The sequence below is a fragment of the Zonotrichia leucophrys genome, chromosome 14 (assembly GCF_028769735.1).
Source record: "Zonotrichia leucophrys gambelii isolate GWCS_2022_RI chromosome 14, RI_Zleu_2.0, whole genome shotgun sequence".
Lineage (NCBI taxonomy): Eukaryota > Metazoa > Chordata > Aves > Passeriformes > Passerellidae > Zonotrichia > Zonotrichia leucophrys.
In genome coordinates this window covers 13,261,317-13,281,198 of record NC_088184.1, presented here as the reverse complement: position 1 = coordinate 13,281,198, position 19,882 = coordinate 13,261,317, and the positions used below count along the sequence as shown (strand labels likewise).

Here is a 19,882-nt window from a genome sequence, read left to right as displayed (position 1 = left end):
AACTGTTTTTCAGACTGGGATTTCTGCTGTGGAAACCAGGCTGTGAGCTGGCACACACAGGGGACTGTCCTGCTGGGGCACCTCCAGCACAGGCTACCAAGTTCACAAGTCAAAACCTACACAGACTTTGCATTAGCAGAGATATTTCCATTACTTGGATGTCTCAAATTTGACCTGCTTTGCAACCTTTTTTCATTTTCCAATTGTGTGCAGTAACTTTAGTTTTATTTTATGTCAAGTTCTTTATTGCTTTCTATTCCAAAGCCTCATTGTTCTTCTTTGCTTCTATCTTAGAACAAACCAAGCAGCCTGTGGTGCTTGTAATGATTCTGCTGCATATCTCTATGATTAAAGATGGTCTGGACAGAAGGAAATATTGAGTGAAGTCCTTTCTACGCCACCAGCCTGCTGGCCTGTGTTTATCTTCTGTCACAAAGTAAAACGAATATATCCTGGAATCTGGCTGCCTGTTTGTACAAGCATAAATAATTAACCTGAAATATCCAAGGGAAGGCCAGAGATGGCTGAAAGTGGTGTTTGCCAGCCTGGCTCTCTGTGACCTCTCCCCACCTTTCCTAAGGAAGATGTGGACGTGCTGCTGGTTTGTGTTGGCTCCAGAATTAACTTGGCTACTGAGTTGAAGGCTGTGGTTAGCTCAGATCATATCCACATGGAAAGGTCCTTCATTTGAGCATGGAGGCTCCTGCCTTTAACTTGCAAAGTGTGAGAGAATGCAGTCCCAGGTGCACATTTGCCTGCTGCTTTGCATTGGTACAGGCTGGGCCTATGCAATATTTTCATCCCTTGCCTTATTTACTTTACTTTTCCCCCCAGGAAACTGTGTCCTTGGTGCACTGTGCAGCTGGAAACACTTGTACCATCTCAGCAGTGTGCAGTGGGATGGGGTGTGCTGGGAGTTGGACTCTGTGATCATTATGGGTCCCTTCCAAGCTGAGACATTCTGGGGGTATGGGAATAAATCTGGTGCTGCTGCAGAGTCAGGCTCTGTTTACTTGGGAATGTTTGAAATGATTCCTCTCCCAGACTTTTTCTGTGCCTCCCTGCAAGCGCTGCTCTTGCTGCAGGATGTGTCTCAGGGTGAATTAGCAGCTTTCTGATGCAATTCTCACCCTGGTGCCACTCTGGGCTCTCCTCACTGCACCAGTCCTGCTCCTGCAGCACCTCCTGAACCACAGCAGATGATTCATTTCTGTTTGGAGGCAGGGTGGACAACCAGGGCCTGGCAGAGGAACCTCTCAGCTCACTCAAGTTACATCCCCAGGGTGAATACTGACTTTGTCTAAGGCTCATCCTTTCTTCACCTCCTGCCAAATATGCTTTCACACTAGCACTTCACCCAGCTGGCTAATTTGGCCTTTGAAATTATCTCAATAATGTCAGGTACTTAAAAAAACATTCCCATCCCTTTATAAATATTATAATCTAGATGTAGAGACATTGTTTCGGTGTTGTTTGGGATCTGTTGTATTAAAAAAAAGAAGTTTTTCAGAGCTGTGCAACAATCCTGAGCTGAGCATAAACAAATCCTGTGTCAGGCTGAAACAAGTTGGTTGACTTTGAGGAGGCAGAATGTAAATACCCAAGTCAGGAGAATTAGTACCTTTTGTAGTGTTGCAACAAATGCAGGGAGATCACTCCTGCAGACAAGCCCAGGACTTTTCTTGTTTAAAAGAAAGAAAAAACAATTTGGAAAATGGGCAGAGAGGGGATTTGGGCAAGACCTGGGCAAAGAGCTCAGGGTTTGTCTCATTCTCCTAAACCCTCTCTGAACCAGGGATAAAATTAATAACTTTTTAAACCTTTGTAGCTAAACCTCCCCAAGTCCATGCATTTGGGGCTTGAAGGAGCAGCCATCAGGTTGGAGCTGATGTGTTTGAGGAGGAAATGTGGCCCAGTTGTGGCTTTGCACAGCAGGGAGGGGCTGTCTGCTCTGCTCCTGCCGTGCTTTCACATCCAAGGCTCCCCTTGCTGACCTTTGCCACCTGTTTTTTTACTGGAATTTAGAAATCTGTGGCTTTTAAGTGATACAGCTCTTGCAAATATTTTTTGCTCTAGTGGGTTTAACATGCAAATAGTGGAACAGAGCCAATGGTCCATCTCGGGCAGCCTGATTCTGGAGATTGCTCCATAAAGGTTTATTTCAGCTATTAGCTTTTGTGCCAATATTTTTCTTACAAGAAAGAGTAATAATTTTTGCAACCGAAAATTGAGGGTTTCACAGGCTGTGAGTGGAAAATTGGCAGCTGTGCTCATCTACTGTAGACTGAAAGGCTGGGGCAGAGGGAAAAGAGTTACATGAAAAATATAATTCTTCAATAATAGCTTTAGAAATTTATGCTGCTGTTTTGAAAGCACACCTGAAATATGAAATAAAGGCAATAATTATATGGACAAACCATATGCAGAAAGTTACAGATGTCATCCTTCTCCAGCTCAATAAATAATTCTTAAAACTGGGGATGACAAAGTAGAGTTGATTTTAAAAATCTCACAGAATTCCTTTTGGCTGGTACTAGCATGCTAAAGTTCTTATTTTACTTGTACTTAGTCTCTGTTTCTTGAGTAGTTTTTCCTCTGAAACACTCTCAACAGGAAAAGGAAATTAAAGGTTGCTCTGTCCTTCCACAGGCAGCGGATGGTGATTCTCTGACCCTGTGTTGTTTCAGATTGAATTGCCAGAGTCTGGCACACTTCTCTTTTTGGTCAGTTGTTTAAAAAAAAAATGCAAGAGAAGCTTTCTCTGATTATAGTTTACCAGTGTAAGAAATAAGTAATTTTTAATCTCTTCTAAAAATACTTTCCTAGTGTGGCTGCTTTAATTATTACTAAGAAGGAGGATTTGTGTATTTTTTTCCATGAGCTTCTGGGTTAAATAGTGGATTTCTTTGGTCTGTTTGCTTGACATGTGAGGTGAGGCAGTTTTTTCTCTGCTGCCTGTGTTACGTAGGGAATGTCTCTCTGAGGCTGAGAGGTGGAATTCTAGTAGAAGTATATAAAAATAAATAAATAAAGTATTTGTTCCTTTGCACCTTCCCTTTCCCCAGTGTAGAATTACAGTGAGACTGAGGGTAATTCAGGAAGAAGGGGAGATGGAGATGAGAAGGGGAAATGGTCCATACCTGGGGAATTGCCCATTGATTATCTTCTGAGCCTTCATTCTCATGCTGAAAGATTTCTTTTTTTTCCCACTGGGCAAAGAGACTCCCTCAGCAGTAATTAGGTCTTTTATAGTTACCTTCCTTTCTTGGATCTTAGTTTGAGATAAGTTGAGCTCCAATATTTTCCTCTTTGGCTCTGGAGTTGTTTTTCCTGGCCTGTTAGAGGAGTTTAATGGATACTAAACAACTTGGATTGCTGAGATCCTACTGAGCAGTCCTTATGGAAAAGCAAAATTAGACTTGTAGCTGGTAATAGACCTGGTAGAAATGGAGATTGATGTGAATTTCCTGATGTAATTTTTTTCTTAAACTGCTGTGCTGGTGAGCAGAATTGGAGAGAGAGAAGCGATGTCTCATTTGTGGCCCTTTCAAAGGAAAACATCTTGATGCAGATTTTTTTTTCCAGTATATTTATTTTTCTCCTGAGTGAGGCCCTGCCATGCTTCTCCCCAAACCTTGGTGTATTTACAGATTGCTCCTGCTGTTGCAGAATCCCTGCCATGCTTTGTTTCACCCTGTACCCACCCTGTGTGTGCAAGGAGCAGGAGGTTGCTCTGCCTTTGATGGCACTTAGTGAAGAGGTCTCTTCCAGGAATCCCAGAACTGTTCTTTGTTCAGAAAATGTTTAGCCTTTGTTCTAAAATGGATGGATTCTAAAGCAACAACAAAAATCTGATTTAGTATTTGTGTAAACATGCAGTAAAGAAAATTATGAGGTTTTAATGCAAAGGGATGTTCATTAAATCTTCTGTGTGTTGTAACAATAGAATTAAAGCAACAAATATAAAGCCAAATTTATATGTAAATATTCCAATCCCAGATAAAGAAAACAATGCTCACATTTAATATTTAGGTGGCTTTTTATGAATTATTATCAGGTATTATTTTAGCTGATGTGATTACCAGAAAGCTTTTTTTTTATGGTTTTAAGATTTCTGTATCTGCTTTTTTGTTTTGCAGTATTATGTGCCAAGAATCTCGCAAAGAAAGATTTCTTCAGTAAGTATGTCCCAGTTGTGTGACTTTCTGCTCTGGATTAATCAGATTTATTTGGAGATGGTGCATTACTGTGGAGGCTCATCTGTGTGTGTCAATGCACTGCTTTACTACAGGAGTACACCTTACTCTGGGTTGTAGATTGTGTGCACCTCAGGGCTGGAAACACTGAGGGCTCACAGATTCCAGCTGGAAGTCTGAGTGATGGAAGCACAGGCAGAGCTCACAGCTCTGTGCTGGGGGGTACCAGGAGCATCCTCAAACACAGGATTTACTAAAATATTTTCAGGATAATGGCAACTGTCCTTTCTTGAGAGGGGAGCTTCTAATGGCATTGTCTTGGAAGCAGCAAAACAAAGGACTGTGTTTAACAGCACCTTTTCCTTTCCACAGGACTTCCTGACCCGTTTGCTAAAATAGTTGTGGATGGGTCAGGTCAGTGCCATTCCACTGACACTGTGAAGAACACCTTGGACCCCAAGTGGAACCAGCATTATGATCTGTGAGTTGCTTCTAAGCTCAGAAATAAAGAGTGCCCCAGAGATTTGTCTGGTGAATAAATAGTGCAGGGTTGGCACTGCAACTTCATTTTGTGTTAGCAAGAAGAGTCACATTTCATAGAATCTCAAAACAATTTGGTTGGAAGGGACCCTAAAGATCATCCAGTTCCACCCCCTGGGCAGGGACACCTTCCACTATCCCAGGTTGTTCCCAGCCTGGCCTTGGGCTCTTCCAGGGATGGGGCAGCCACAGCTTCTCTGGACAACCTGTGCCAGGCCCTCCCCACCCTCACAGGGAACAATTTCTTCCCAATATCCCCTCTAACCCTGATTTTTTTCCAAGAAGAAAGTCCTTATTAATAAAGGAGTGGTACTTTGCTTTTAGGTGTTTGAATTTGGAGTTATTTGTGTGGCATGTACACAGCACAAAGGCTTAGTGAGCTCTCCTGGAGCAGTGCCATCCAGTTTTTACAGAAAATTGTCCTTGTTGGAATGATTTATTTTCTTCAAATTATTAGAACCATAAATTCTGCAGTTTTGTACGTTAATCGACTTGTTGTTTAGCTTTTAATGAGGCTGGCTGTAGTTAAATTCATGCTGCAGCAATATCAATTTCCCATGCTGTGTGAAATCACTGTGCAGTAATTCATTAATAACAGCATTTTGGGCATAAGCACTTGTGTACTTCTAATAAAGAGGCATGACCGATGTACTAAAATGTGTCAGAATTTGTACCAATTACAGCATCAGCTCTGTGGAGTAAAAAGAGGTTATTATTTCTAAAATTACTCTTTTAATATGTATCTTTCTAGATACGTTGGGAAAACAGATTCCATAACCATCAGTGTATGGAACCATAAAAAAATCCATAAGAAACAGGGAGCTGGCTTCCTGGGGTGTGTCCGACTCCTCTCCAATGCCATCAGCAGGCTAAAAGATACTGGATGTAAGAGCAATTCCTCCCTGGTGTGCCCAAGAACCCTCCATACCTTGTGCTGAGTAGTGAATGTTCCCACCCAGCCCTTGCCAGGGTTGATTTTTCCAATTCTCCTTTGCAGACCAGCGTTTGGATCTATGCAAACTCAACCCCACAGACACCGATGCTGTCCGAGGCCAAATAGTGGGTAAGAATGATCCCAGCTAAATTCCATCTGCTTGGTAAATATCCATAGGGAAAAACTCCTCTAGTCACTGCTTGTGTGCTGCTTTTTCTTATTTTATTTGGATTAAATTACATAACCTGAAAATTTTCATCACACTCCTATGCAGGAGTTTGTTTCCTCTCGGTTGATGATGGGAAACAGCATTAAAATCAGGGAATGCATCTGGCAAGGCTTCTGCTGCCTCTCTGGATGGGTGAATGTCACTGGGAAATGATGCATTCGGGCAAGGTGACAGGCAGAGGGAATCTTGGGTGTTCAAAAAGGATCTGGAGGAGTTATAAGACATTTTACAAGTTGCTGGTTTGATACCTTTGACTCATGCAAGCCATTTCCAAATTTCAACAAGGCCGTGCTCATTTTACAGCAAATTTACCCCACGTTTTACTGCCCCCAACCAACCCCAGCTTTTCAGTGATATATATTTGGCAAACTCAAATTCTCACCCTAAGATGACATCTAGTGGTGAGCAGTTTTTTTCCAGCTTCCCTTTCTAGATCCTCATGAAACCCAGATGTAGAACTTGACATGTTTGATATTTACAGAAATAAACTAAAGTTTTGAGGGGATGACCCTCTGGTTTCTCTTCTGCTTTTTAAAAAATTGGTAATGCTTTAAAAAAGCATTTTTGAAAATTAGTAATGCTTTTTTTAAGAGAATGGAGGGAATTTTGGTAAGTGACGTGTTCTTGTGCATAGGGTAGAGCTTTCATTAATATTTTTCCCTGTATAAATGTGGATTTTTTTTTTTCTTTTTGCTGTTTTTAAGAATGCAGTTTTTCTTTTATTGACCTGAGCTTGTGTTTTCTTCTTTCAGTCAGTTTACAAACACGGGACAGAATAGGCACAGGAGGTTCTGTAGTAGACTGCAGAGGGCTTTTGGAGAATGAAGGGTAAGGATTGTTTTCTTTACACTTAATTAGAACAATGGTCTGTGTGTGGAAAGACTGTAACTAACATTAGAAACTTAATGTGGCTTAAGTATCAATGTGGCTACTACATTTTCTGGGAATGTATCTGTCAGTTGGGTTATTAGGCTAAACTTGGTAAGGCTTGATTTTTTGGTTACCAGTGCTGAGAAATTTAGGTATAAAAACATTAAGAAAATGGCGCCTCTTGGGTTAAAAGTACTTGAAGCTGTGGGGAGAGAGAACCAGTTATTTCTGCATTCACTTCTGTTGTGATGGAACCTGGTGAAGTTTCCCCATTTTCAGAACGGTTTATGAAGACTCCGGGCCGGGGAGGCCGCTGAGCTGCTTCATGGAGGAGCCGGCGCCGTACACGGACACGACGGGAGCGGCCGGGGGGGGCGGCTGCCGCTTCCTCGAGTCCCCCAGCCAGGAGCAGCGGCTGCAGGCGCAGCGCCTGCGCACCCCCGAGCTCCGAGCCCACGTGCAGACCCCCCAGAACCGGCCCCACGGGCACCAGTCCCCGGAGCTGCCTGAGGGCTACGGTGAGTGCGCCCCAAAGGGTTTCCTTGTGAGTGCCCCCCAAAGGGTTTGCTTGTGAGTGCCCCCCAAAGGGTTTGCTTGTGAGTGCCCCACAGAAGGGTTTGCTTGTGAGTGCCCCACAAAAGGGTTTCCTTGTGAGTGCCCCACAGAAGGGTTTCCTTGTGAGTGCCCCCCAAAGGGTTTCCTTGTGAGTGCCCCCCAAAGGGTTTCCTTGTGAGTGCCCCCCAAAAGGGTTTCCTTGTGAGTGCCCCCCAAAAGGGTTTGCTTGTGAGTGCCCCCTAAAAGGGTTTGCTTGTGAGTGCCCCCCAAAAGGGTTTGCTTGTGAGTGCTCCACAGAAGGGTTGGCTTGTGAGTGCCCCCCTAAAGGGTTTCCTTGTGAGTGCCCCACAAAAGTGTTTGCTTGTGCGTGCCCCACAGAAGGGTTTGTTTGTGAGTGCCCCCAAAAGGGTTTGCTTGTGAGTGCCCCCCAAAGGGTTTGCTTGTGAGTGCCCCACAGAAGGGTTTGCTTGTGAGTGCCCCACAGAAGGGTTTGCTTGTGAGTGCCCCCCAAAAGGGTTTCCTTGTGAGTGTCCCCCAAAGGGCTTCCTTCTGAGTGCTCCACAGAAGGATTTCCTTGTGAGTGCACCCCAAAAGGGTTTGCTTGTGAGTGCCCCCCAAAGGGTTTCCTTGTGAGTGCCCCCCAAAAGGGTTTCCTTGTGAGTGCCCCCAAAAGGGTTTGCTTGTGAGTGCCCCCCAAAAGGGTTTCCTTGTGAGTGCCCCACAGAAGGGTTTGCTTGTGGGTGCCCCCAAAGGGTTTGCTTGTGAGTGCCCCACAAAAGGGTTTGCTTGTGAGTGCCCCCCAAAAGGTTTGCTTGTGAGTGCCCCACAAAAGGGTTTCCTTGTGAGTGCCCCCTAAAAGGGTTTCCTTGTGAGTGCCCCAAAAAAGGGTTTCCTTGTGAGTGCCCCCCAAAGGGTTTCCTTGTGAGTGCCCCCCAAAAGGGTTTGCTTGTGAGTGCCCCACAGAAGGGTTTGCTTGTGAGTGTCCCACAAAAGGGTTTGCTTGTGAGTGCCCCCCAAAAGGGTTTCATTGTGAGTGCCCCAAAAAAGGGTTTCCTTGTGAGTGCCCCACAGAAGGGTTTGCTTGTGAGTGCCCCCCAAAAGTGTTTGCTTGTGGGTGCCCCCCAAAAGAGTTTGCTTGTGAGTGCCCCACAGAAGAGTTTCCTTGTGAGTGCCCCAAAAAAGGGTTTCCTTCTGAGTGCTCCACAGAAGGATTTCCTTCTGAGTGCTCCACAGAAGGGTTTCCTTGTGAGTGCCCCCCTAAAGGGTTTCCTTCTGAGTGCCCCAAAAAGGGTTTCCTTGTGAGTGCCCCCCAAAAGGATTTCCTTGTGAGTGCCCCCCAAAAGGGTTTGCTTGTGAGTGCCCCCCAAAAGGGTTTCCTTGTGAGTGCCCCCCAAAAGGGTTTGCTTGTGAGTGCCCCACAGAAGGGTTTGCTTGTGAGTGCCCCCCAAAAGGGTTTCCTTCTGAGTGCCCCAAAAAAGGGTTTCCTTTATGGAGGAGTAGGATGGTCAGGACAAGCCAGGTCATGGAACTTGTGGTTTATTGCAGAGGGCCTGGGTGCAGGGACCTGCTGGGAGCTGCAGCCACAGCTCAGAGCAGGCCCCAGAGAAGAGAGGGGGAGAGAGGATGAGAGGGTGAGAGAGTAAACGGGTAAGAGTGTAAAGGAGTAAAAAAAGTAAGAGCATAAAAGGATAAAAGAAAGAGGTTCCTGCCGTTACAATACCATAAATCTTCTTCTGTGTTGAATATTATAATTGTCACTAACCAATCTAGTACAATATACAAATCCTAGAGCATTTACATACAACCCCACAAAAGGATTTCCTTTATGTAGGAGTGTTGTGGGATAGGACAGTTGGGATGGACAGAGACAAGAGATCTCTGAAGCCAGCTCATAGAACTTGTGGTTTATTTTACAGAAATAAAATAAAGGTTTATTTTGGCAAAGGGCCTGGGTGCAGGGCCCTGCTTTGAGCTGCCAGCTACAAGTCGGAGCAGACCTGAGAAAAGAGAGGGGTAGAGAGGATGAGAGGGTAAGAGAGTAAAGGAGTAGAAAAAGTAAGAGCGTAAAAGGATAAGAGAGAGAGGTTCCTGTTACAATACAATAAATCTTCTTCTGTGTTGAGTATTTCTAATTCTCACTAACCAATCTAGTACAATATACAAATCCTGTAGCATTTACATCCTGTGGCATTTACATACAACCCTACAAAAGGGTTTCCTTTATGGAGGAGCGATGGAGGTAGGATGGTCAGGATGGATGGAGATGAGAAATCTCTGAAGCCAGGGCTTGGAACTTGTGGTTTATTGCAGCAGGCCAAGTGCAGGGACTTGCTGGGAGCTGCAGCCACAGCTCAGAGCAGGCCTGAGAGAAGAGAGGGGGAGAGAGGATGAGAGAGTAAGAGAGTAAGGGAGTAAAAATGATGAGAGTGTAAAAGGGTAAGAGAGTGAGGTTCCCGTTACAATACAACAAATCTTCTCCTGTGTTGAATATTCTAATTCTCACTAACCAGTCTAGTACAAGATACAAATCCTATAGCATTTACATACAGCCTATAAGAATCATTACATTACCACACTGTCTTACATTTTAAACCCTAAAAACTCCTCTTTGGGCCCCTTCTGCCAGCTGTAGGGTCTGCTCTGACCCTTGGGCCTGTCTGCAAGCAGAGAGAATTGTTCCATCAAAAGGAGATCACCTTCAGTCCAGCCACACCATTGTTTTCCAGTTGTTCAGTAATTAAAGTATCTCAAAGTTTGCTTTCATTTCAATCTCACTTATAGTTTCTATATCCTCAAAATCTTTTGCGAGGCAATCATATTTATAAGGCTTTCCTGGTTCATCTTCCCCAACACCTTTATCCAAAAAGTTACAAAAATTTTCTTCCCTTTGGATGCATCGAGGGGTTTTGCCTGTTGGAACAAGCAGCGTCCACGTGTGTCTCATTCTGCCTTTTGGAAAAGGAACTAAGTGCAGATGGGAGTTTGAGATTGGCTAATTAGCAGTTGGCTACGCCAGGATACACTGAGGGGTTGATGGTAAATTAAACATGAGGTTGTGGTATGATGCTGTTACAGAAAATTCACTGCTAATCTTGGCTGTGTATCTAGGGAGAACGAAGGGAAAGAGCTCTTTAAACTAGAGCAGTAATGCTATTTTTTCCTTCCCCCTTGGCATGTTGTGTAGGTTTGAGCCCACATTTGAGAAAAGACTGGGAAAATATATAAAAGCAACAAAGAAACCAATAGTACAGAAGATTAGTGAGGATGGGATTAAGGAGAATTTAAACCTCAGAAAAGAGCATACCAAATCTAGGAGTAACGAATTCTAGTTTGGGGGTTTGGATTGTCTCAAAATCTAACACTAAAAATACAAACTAAAACATGCTGGTGCATGGATCTGTGAGTTTCAAAAGAATGTTGAAATGTGTAGTCAGAGTAAATTTGTCAAGGACAAACCACTCCATGCTTCAAGAGATCAATGTGATGGCTCCAGTACTTAGGAGGAAAATATTCTAATGTCTTTAAACTATGTAATTTTTTTTTAAGATTTGTAATTTAGAATAATCTTCCTTCCTTTTTTACAGAGCAAAGAACAACGGTACAGGGACAGGTTTATTTTTTGCACACACAGACTGGAGTGAGCACGTGGCACGACCCAAGGATACCAAGGTATGGATTTACAGTTAAAAGTCAGGGGGTTGGTGTGTATTTGTGTGCCAGGATGCTGGATTTACAAAAGCAAAAATCTGTTAAATGGCCTGTCTGAATTTAAAGGGAGAGCTCCCAGCAGAGGAATTGTTTGGGGTGTTTCTAGTTACCTTTTCACCAAACATTAAGGATTACTCTTTTTGAAAGAAAGAATTATTTACTTGTGAATCATGAAAAACAAAAAGTAAAAAAATGTGTAGCCCTTCAGGAATTCCTGTTTGACAAATTCTTCCTAAAATGTTGGTATGGCTGTTTTTGGTGAAGCTGCAAATTTCTGAATATTACCTACAATTTTTTTCTGTATGAAAACAGTTTGGACTTCAAATTGAAGAAAAAACTGACTTCTTTCTTAAAATAATTGTTTCTTGAATATTCAGCTTGTAATTTTTGTTTTATTAGTACTCACTTGTGTATAACTGAAGGAGAGATTACTTATTATCTTTAAACTTGAAATGATTTGAGGTTTTTATGCTTTAGGCCAGTAATTTGCAGCTAGAAAATTTGAATCCTTCACATGATTCATTTAGTAAAGCCTCTTTAAACCTTAACCTGCAGTTAATCCAGGTCTTTGTGAGTGAGGTCTGGTGCTCTTCCTGAGCAGCTCTGGATCTGGGCTGTCCCATGGGCCACCTGCACACCAGATTCCAGAGTGGAGTTTGTAACTCTCAGCTGCTGCACTGCCTGGATAATAGAGGAATGTGGTACAGGATATTAGAAAAATGATACAAAGTAGTGCAGGCAAAAGTGGTGATAAAAGCTCAGTGTATGGAAGGAAATGAAAAACTAAGCTGAGAGAGAGAGAAAATAGCTGATTTTAGATTAGCTGGTATTGTTGGAAGAAGAAATGACAGTGGTTGTTCATTTGTGTCAGTCATGTCAGGCTTGTGTGCCCAAAGCTTTGTGTCTTCTTCAAGTGATGCTGGTCACCTTTATGGAAGGTGCTGCTGCTCCTCTCCCCAAACCCTTGAGCCAGGGTTTCAGGGGCAGCACTGGAAGTGGACACAGCAGTGTCTTGTGAGTCACAGGTCTCACCTATTCTGGTTAAAGGTTGTTGGAGATTTTTTCAGAGATGGCTTAGAAAGCAACTGTGAGGAGCAGGTTCTCACAGCCTGTTTCTGTGAACAGCAGAGGTTCTCAGGTTATTTTTAATTACAAGTAAAGGTGACAAACATGAAGGCCTTGAGAGCCTTGCACATCAGAGTTCTCAGGCAGCTTTCTCATAACAAGTGGATGTTCTATCTTTGGCTGTTTTGGGAAAGCAAGAATAATTTTGAGAACCCAAATCCTGGTATTGGAAACATAAGGAGGGGTTGGTGTGTAATCTCTGACCTATTGTGAGCTCAGATTTTGCAATATGCATGAACTTGATTAACACTGTTATAAAAGGTGATTGATGGTTGAATAAAGTGGAGTCGATGGCTGACCAACGCAAGGTGGGTCGTCTCCCTCCAACTTCAATAAAAGGTGACTTTTGTGCTACCAGCTTGTGGTGCTAAAACCTAACCTTGGCATGGGGCAGAGCTGTAGGTTAAAACTTGCAGTAATCAGATCCCTGCAGGACTTTGAGGTGCACAGCTGATCTCAGCAAATGGTCCCAGCCATAATCTCCTTTAAGGAGCCTAACAGGGGCTTGTCTGTCTGCCTGTGTGTCCCCTTGGCTTATATTCACTGTGACACTAAGGCACCTTCAGTGTGCAAAGCGTTTCTACCTTTCTAAAGCCTCTCAATTAACTCATTTATACAAATATTGCATGGTCAGATTTAGGTGAGGAATTGCACAGAGTGGTGTCTTCAACCCTGGATCCCTGCCTGCTGTCTGAAGAATACTTTACTTAACAATAGGTTTTCTGCCTAAAAATAATCTTCATGTTTCCTTCCTTCCTTTTCTTGCCACTCTTGGTGTTTCCCTCAGTTAGTTGGCTGGAGCTGTAGGTATTTTCAATCTTTATAGATATAAATACATTTCATGACACTGCCTGGAAGTGAGTGACTGCCTTTAGCAGCACTTAGAGTGATACCTGAAATTTATCCAGGATGAAACGGGTGAGTGAATGTGTTAAAAGGCTTACTCTCAGTGGTTTTTCAGTCAAATAGTCAGGATTCTAACATTAACCTAATTAAAGAGGTGATTTAAATTTTTTAAGTGATCTTGGTATTTGGTTGCTTCACTTCAAATCTGCATTAATATTTTGTTTGTTTTTCACTTTAGAGACCTTAACAGTGTGAATTGTGATGAACTGGGACCTTTGCCTCCAGGCTGGGAAGTCAGAAGTACAGTTTCAGGAAGAATATATTTTGTAGATCATAACAACAGAACCACACAATTCACAGATCCACGACTACATCACATCATGAAGTAAGATAAATAATTCACAAGGGGCTGAAACCCTGAATGATAATTGAGGAACAAATATAGCCAGTGCTGTGCTTAGGGTCCAAGCACTGGTTCTCAGTGCTGGTTTTATCTAATTTTTTTGCTGAGACTGTTCAGAAGGGGTTTTACTCTGCTCTGCACAGTTCTGGAATTGCTGGGTTGTGGGGTAGAGAGTCTGCCAGGGGTTCCCAGCAGCTCATGTCTGTCTGGATGAGCAGTTGTAGCTCTGTGCTGGCTGTTCTTGATCTGGACTGACTTCATGCTCCCTTGAGCTCCAGACAATGGGAGTATAAAGCCAGCTGGAGTCTGGTCAGTGGGTGCTTATACAGCCAGTTTGGCTTTAGCAGGGTTTGGTAAGCTCAGGTTCTGCATCATGGAAAGGCAGCTGAGCTGCTGTGGGACTGACCCTGGAAGCAGCCTGGCAGTGCTGCTTGTGCCCAAGGCCAGACTTCTCCTGTGCTTGAAGCCAGCCAGGGAGTCTCTGCATCTGAAAAATAATTGCTCTACAGCCCCAATAAAGCACTGATGGATAAGGATAGTTGAGTGTATGAAGCTGCAACTGTTTGGGACTAGTGTATCTTTCTCTCTTAAAAACCACAGATGCAGTATTTTCACTGAGTCAGGAATCCCCAGTCTCATTCTGCTTGAAGCTTGAAAATCAGTTGCAGTTGTTAGACAGTTCCCTTTCTAAAGCTGCTGTTTGTTCCATTAGAGATCTCTTTCCATGTTGCACTTCTGAAAGTTCTCTCTGTGTGGGAGAAAACCACACAAACTTTAATTACTGCTCAGTCAGCAATCAGTGATCATGCTCCAGAGCCTTCCACAGTGCTTTGCCATATAAAAACAGCTCCAAAATGCTGAAACTCTTTAGGTGTCTGTGTTCCTTACATCCCTGAATTCAATGTAAAGATAGTACAGAAGTATCCAGCTGAACACACATTTCACTCCATGTTCCTTTTAGAGAAGCTTAATCATTTCTTCCATCATTGTTTTACAAATTCCTTATTGTTGTGTGTCCAGACTAAATATTGTCCTTTTTTTCTCCAAGCCATCAATGCCAGCTAAAAGAGCCCAGCCAGCAGCCTCTACCAGCTCCAAATGAGGGGTCACTGGAAGAGGGTGAGGAGTTGCCTGCACAGAGATATGAAAGAGACTTGGTACAAAAGTTGAAAGTTCTTAGACATGAGCTCTCTCTTCAGCAACCTCAGGCTGGTCACTGTCGTATTGAAGTATCCAGAGAGGAAATATTTGAGGTATTTGATTGATTTTTTTTTACTGCTAACAGCAGCTTTTGTCACTGAAGAGTTAAGTAAAACTGATCACTGATTATTACAACTTTGCTTCACAAGCACCCACCACATTACACAGTTGTCATTGAAATTTGCTTCAGGTTAGCACTCAGAGTCATGTTTTCTGTAGTTCAGTAACAACCTGTGTATTACAGAAATGCAGAGATCTTAATTATGGTAATAGAGAAATCTTAATAGACTTAATTATAGGAAGTAAAAGAGCTAATTGTACAAATGCACATACAGGAATCCTATCGTCAGATAATGAAGATGAGGCCAAAGGACTTGAAAAAGAGGCTTATGGTGAAATTCCGAGGAGAGGAGGGCCTGGACTATGGAGGAGTAGCAAGGTGAGATTTTGGGGGTTTTCTGACACCTCTTAACTGTAAGGTTGCCCTTTAAGTGCCCTATGGTTGCTACCATCCCCTTTCAAGTTACCTGTTCATGTCATATGTTAATTATTTGTGGTCTAGTTTATAGACAGTGGCTGTAGCTTCACTCTTTGTGTGGTACACTGGAAAATGGAAGCTTGTGATTTAACAGTTGTCCCACTGCAAGTTATGGAAGTGTGATCAGCTCAGATTGTGAGGTCTCTCAGGGAGTGTATAGACCCTGAAGTGAGACCCAGATCACAGGAATGGTTTTGTTAAACACACCTCTCTGATTTCCCACAAATGGATTGCAGGAGAGTTCCTTTTTGTTATGTCTCAGCTGCATTCAGGAGAGTTCTGTGATCTGATGGAGCAGGAGTGGAGATGAACTAATCCTAAACAAAAGCTAAAATTTCAGCGAGGACTTGCCTCCCTCTTAAAAATGACAATAACTCCCTGCAGGTCACATCAGATCTGAAATTCAGGAGCTGATTTAGCATCACTGAAAAAACGCTCACCTGGTGGCTCAGAGTTGTGTAAATTCACAGAGAAATTTCTCAAATCCACAAAAGCTGCTCACTTAGGTGTCTTTCAGTGATCAATCCCTGGACAAAGGAAAGAAGCTGGAACATTCTGAGCTGCCTTACCCCAGGCAACCTTGGGTGTCTCCACTGTTGACATCCTGTTACCCTGATGCCTTTCATAATTGCCCATTAGTTGCAACTGACTCTTCCAGATCAGTACAGCTCCACTTCTAAGCATTACAATTGATAGTTCTCTCTGAATATTTTGGACCTGGGAAGGGTGTCCAAATTTAACAACAAAGGGGTATTTGTCATGGTCACTTGGGAGGTCAGAAATAGCTTTAGTTCTGCTCCTGTCCTTGTGTGTTACTGAGGTGAGAGAATTTACCCAACCCCTCCTTTTAATGCACTTGGTCTCTGTTCCCTCTGCCCTCTGCTGAAAGCAGTCACCAAGCTGGCAGAAGAACAGCTTTTTTAAAGATCCCCAGCAATTGGACTGATTCTAATCAACAGATTTTTTAAAATATTTCCTTATACTGTACAGGTTGCAGGGAAGCAGATCTCATAGGCTCCAAATAACTGAACTCTGTACAAAGGCAGGATTTTTTTTGGAAGTGTGGCCTGTTCAGACTCAATTAGTTGATGGCATTGTCTAACAGCTTGCTGTAGCTTCTTTAATTGATGTTAATCCCTTCAATGCTTCTAAACTAAAGCAAGTCTGCCCTGAGTGGAGTAGGACATTGTGGGGTTTTAATCACACCCTTTTGGCCTACAAATGGAGGGCAGCAAAAGAGGATCTGATTTTGAAATAAGCATTCCATGACTGATCAGTCACAATAATTGTGCTGTCTAAAACTTAAGTGCAAGCTGTACTCTTCTAAATTTGTTGTTGTTTTTTTTTTTCTTGGCAGAGAGTGGTTGTATTTACTGTGCCATGAAATGTTGAATCCCTACTATGGACTCTTCCAGTACTCCACAGATAATATTTACATGCTGCAAATCAATCCAGACTCTTCTATCAATCCTGTAAGTACTAATTTCTCAGCAGTATTCCTACTTTAGAGATGTCCTCTGCAGTTTCTTACAGCTGCTCTTTCACAGGAAGAGTCTAAACTGCAGGGTAAATTGGAATAAGAAGGTGTTAATGTCATATTTACACAGTAAGAAGCAGAGGGGTTTTGTTCAGAAATTAAAAGCATGACAGCCTTTGATAAATATCTGATTTCTGTGAGACTCCTCAGTACTGATTGGTTTGCACAGTGACTCTGAGAAGACAAAACATGAAATTCATTTTCACTGTGAGCACAGCTGGCTGTGCACACAGCATTGCATTCCCAGCAGTGCCACCCCATGACTTTTAGGGATGTATCCCTTGCTTGCCCTTTCTCACTACTCTCCTGTGCTTGCTTTTTCTCTTACTGGAGGATTTGTGTTGATGCAGACCCTAAAAGGAGCAGCAGTTCTGTATTAGTAGAGGGAATTCTTCCTGACATGACATTTCCTGACATTTGCACTGGAAGATGAGGGAGGTGGGTTGGAAGAATATTAACCATAGGTCTTACACCTCAGCTTTCAAGAGTTAGTTTCAAAGGAACATGAAAGAAATGAAGGGAACAAGCACTCTGCTTCCTCAGGACTAGATACATTTGGATGACTAAATAAAGAATAAACTAATTTGTTTGGAATCCTCATCTTCTTGGATTCTGGAGGTTTCACAGGGATTTTCTTTTTCCAAGTTTTTCCCTTTGAGAGGTCTAGAGATTTGAATCCAATTTATTAATCAGGTAATGCACAGAGACTTCCTCAAGGTTTTTAATCATTAATCCTTTGGTTTTGGTTACGTTGTGAGGAAAAGTGGTGGCTGCTCTTGCCCAGAGGGCTGCAGGTAACTCCCACAGAACAAACCACCGAGGGTGCCACAAGGTGTCAGTGTCTTCCCAAGGCTGATTCTCCTCTCTCCCTGCAGGACCATTTGTCTTATTTCCATTTTGTTGGTCGGATAATGGGTTTGGCTGTGTTCCATGGACACTATATCAACGGGGGGTTCACAGTTCCCTTTTACAAGCAGCTGCTGGGGAAGCCCATCCAGCTCTCAGACCTGGAATCTGTTGACCCAGAATTACACAAAAGTTTAGTCTGGATCTTGTAAGTACTGAATTTAGCAATGTCTCACTGTAGAGAAAATGGGGTAGAGTTTGTTGGCAATAGTGAGATTGCTTTAGACAAAGAGTTTGCAAAAATCTTTTTATGGTGGCTGTCTGTACAAAGTCATTAAACTATTCTTAATATATCAGAGGTACTTGAGGGAAAGTTCTCATTGCAAACTCTCCTTGCAATAAAGTAGATACTAAATCATTAAAGGTTGCATGGGTATGGTAGAATATCACTATCAAAATCCAAACTCAGGACAGAGGTCTGAGAGGAAGTACAGCCTTCTTCAAAAGAAAGCCAACTCTGATTAAAGTGAAAATAAATGGAAGTAATTTGGGCTTCTGTATGCTTGCAGAACAAGATCCAGCATTCAGTGTAGCTTTGGGACTCTTCAGAACTGCTTTGCTTTATCTTAATTTCTTTTCCTAAAAGCTGTTTTGAATTTTGTATTTAAAGAAGTTACTGATGATGAAGTTTTTTATGTATGATCTCTTCTGTGCTTCAGATATGTGACAGCAGAACAGATTCTTGCTGGGTGTATATATATATATATGTGTGTGTGTGTGTGTGTGTGTGTGTGTGTGTGTGTATTTCTGTATACAGGGTTTTATCCAGTGTCCTGAGTTCTGTTAGAATCAGATGATCAGGTTCTTCAACATGCACTAAACCATACAGAAATTGGTGATGGTGGCAATATTCCTCTGGTGTGTGAAATGCAGGTGGTAGCTAAGATTTAGCCTGAGGACTACCTAGGTGCTCAAATAACTGTCAGCATCACCACTGAGAGTTAGCAAAATGCCAGAAATGCTGAGTTTCCCCTCTGTGCATTGGCAGAGAGAACGATATCACACCAGTCCTGGACCACACGTTCTGTGTGGAGCACAACGCCTTCGGGAGGATTTTACAGCATGAACTCAAACCAAATGGCAGGAATATTCCAGTGACAGAAGAGAACAAGAAGGAATATGTCAGGTATTGCCAACAGAAATATGTCCTGCAAATGGAGTGGGAAGAGGGTAGTAAACAGAATTTTTGTATATAGTGAAACTAGGGAAGTAAGGATTTTGGGTGGGAACTCCTGAGTCATAAATGACACGAATGTTTTCACTGGAAGACCTGGGGAGATGAAGTTCTGAATGTATTTTGGTTTTTCCATTGATGGTGCAATAATTGTTGATGGGAAAATGAATGGATAAGCACTTGTTTCATAATACAAAATGTGTGTATTAAAATAAAGTCATCTGTAAAATGAGCATTTTGCAAGTCTGCTGTGAAAACCCCAGTGCTGTCCAGCTGATCCCCCTGACTCCTTCCTTCCTCCCCCTCAGGCTGTATGTCAACTGGCGGTTCATGAGAGGAATAGAGGCACAGTTCCTGGCTCTGCAGAAAGGTTTTAATGAACTTATTCCTCAACATCTTCTTAAGCCTTTTGACCAGAAAGAACTTGAGGTATGTTTTATCCACATGGATTGTTGTTCTGTAATTTGTTTGATCCACAGTCAAGCACTGATTTAAAAAACAAACATAAAACAAACCAACCACAAAACTTACTCCATTCCATATACCAGAAAGCTGAGTATTTGTTTAACCAAACCCTCTTAGGTTTATTCTAGACATTCTTTAAGTTGATATTATTGAGAGGGCTACTTAAAGAGGGAAAGACAAATACTGTGGTTTCTATCCAAGGTCTAATGCTCGAGGCAGGTGGTCTGAGAAGGAGGAAACACTGCAAGCTTGAGGAATTGTTGGCAAGACCAGACATGTTATTTACCCCAGAACCTGTTTTGTCCAGTAACTTTTCATGCATGGCTGTTTCTGTTTGCACACAGGAATTGGTTTGCAGAAGTAGAAGAGTTGAGCATATAGAAAAGAAATTGTTTTCTTATATCAAATCCTGAGGTGCATAAAGCTAATTCTTAAAATAGTTCCTGTTACAGCAATTTTTCCTCTGGTTTTCCTTCCTAGAAAAAATAAGATAACCTGTGGAATATTCATCATTTGTGGTTTAGAAAGCATTTTTTGCTAGTCAGTCATGCATTTTGGTTAATCCCACAAAGTTCTTGCATTCCATTTGCTTAAAAAGGTAGATTAAAAATCCATTAAATATTTCAATACTCTCCACGTCAGAACATTCTCAACTC

At 42.5% G+C, this 19,882-nt stretch overlaps 1 protein-coding gene across 4 annotated transcripts in view; it reads left to right on the top strand.

Annotated features, from left to right (window-relative positions):
* The window catches only part of SMURF1 (SMAD specific E3 ubiquitin protein ligase 1), a 49,467-nt gene that overhangs the window by 22,836 nt on the left and 6,749 nt on the right, over positions 1-19,882 (top strand). For 2 of the 4 annotated variants that reach the window (XM_064726214.1, XM_064726213.1), the window contains exons 2-15: positions 4,140-4,178; positions 4,569-4,677; positions 5,488-5,621; positions 5,734-5,799; positions 6,652-6,727; positions 7,049-7,287; positions 10,909-10,993; positions 13,242-13,388; positions 14,455-14,659; positions 14,942-15,045; positions 16,502-16,616; positions 17,557-17,735; positions 18,576-18,713; positions 19,070-19,190. In XM_064726214.1, coding sequence (XP_064582284.1) covers positions 4,140-4,178; positions 4,569-4,677; positions 5,488-5,621; positions 5,734-5,799; positions 6,652-6,727; positions 7,049-7,287; positions 10,909-10,993; positions 13,242-13,388; positions 14,455-14,659; positions 14,942-15,045; positions 16,502-16,616; positions 17,557-17,735; positions 18,576-18,713; positions 19,070-19,190 — 1,757 coding nt within the window. Of the gene's footprint in view, positions 1-4,139; positions 4,179-4,568; positions 4,678-5,487; positions 5,622-5,733; positions 5,800-6,651; positions 6,728-7,033; positions 7,288-10,908; positions 10,994-13,241; positions 13,389-14,454; positions 14,660-14,941; positions 15,046-16,501; positions 16,617-17,556; positions 17,736-18,575; positions 18,714-19,069; positions 19,191-19,882 lie in introns of all 4 variants that reach the window. The other 2 variants (XM_064726212.1, XM_064726211.1) reach the window with 1 other exon arrangement.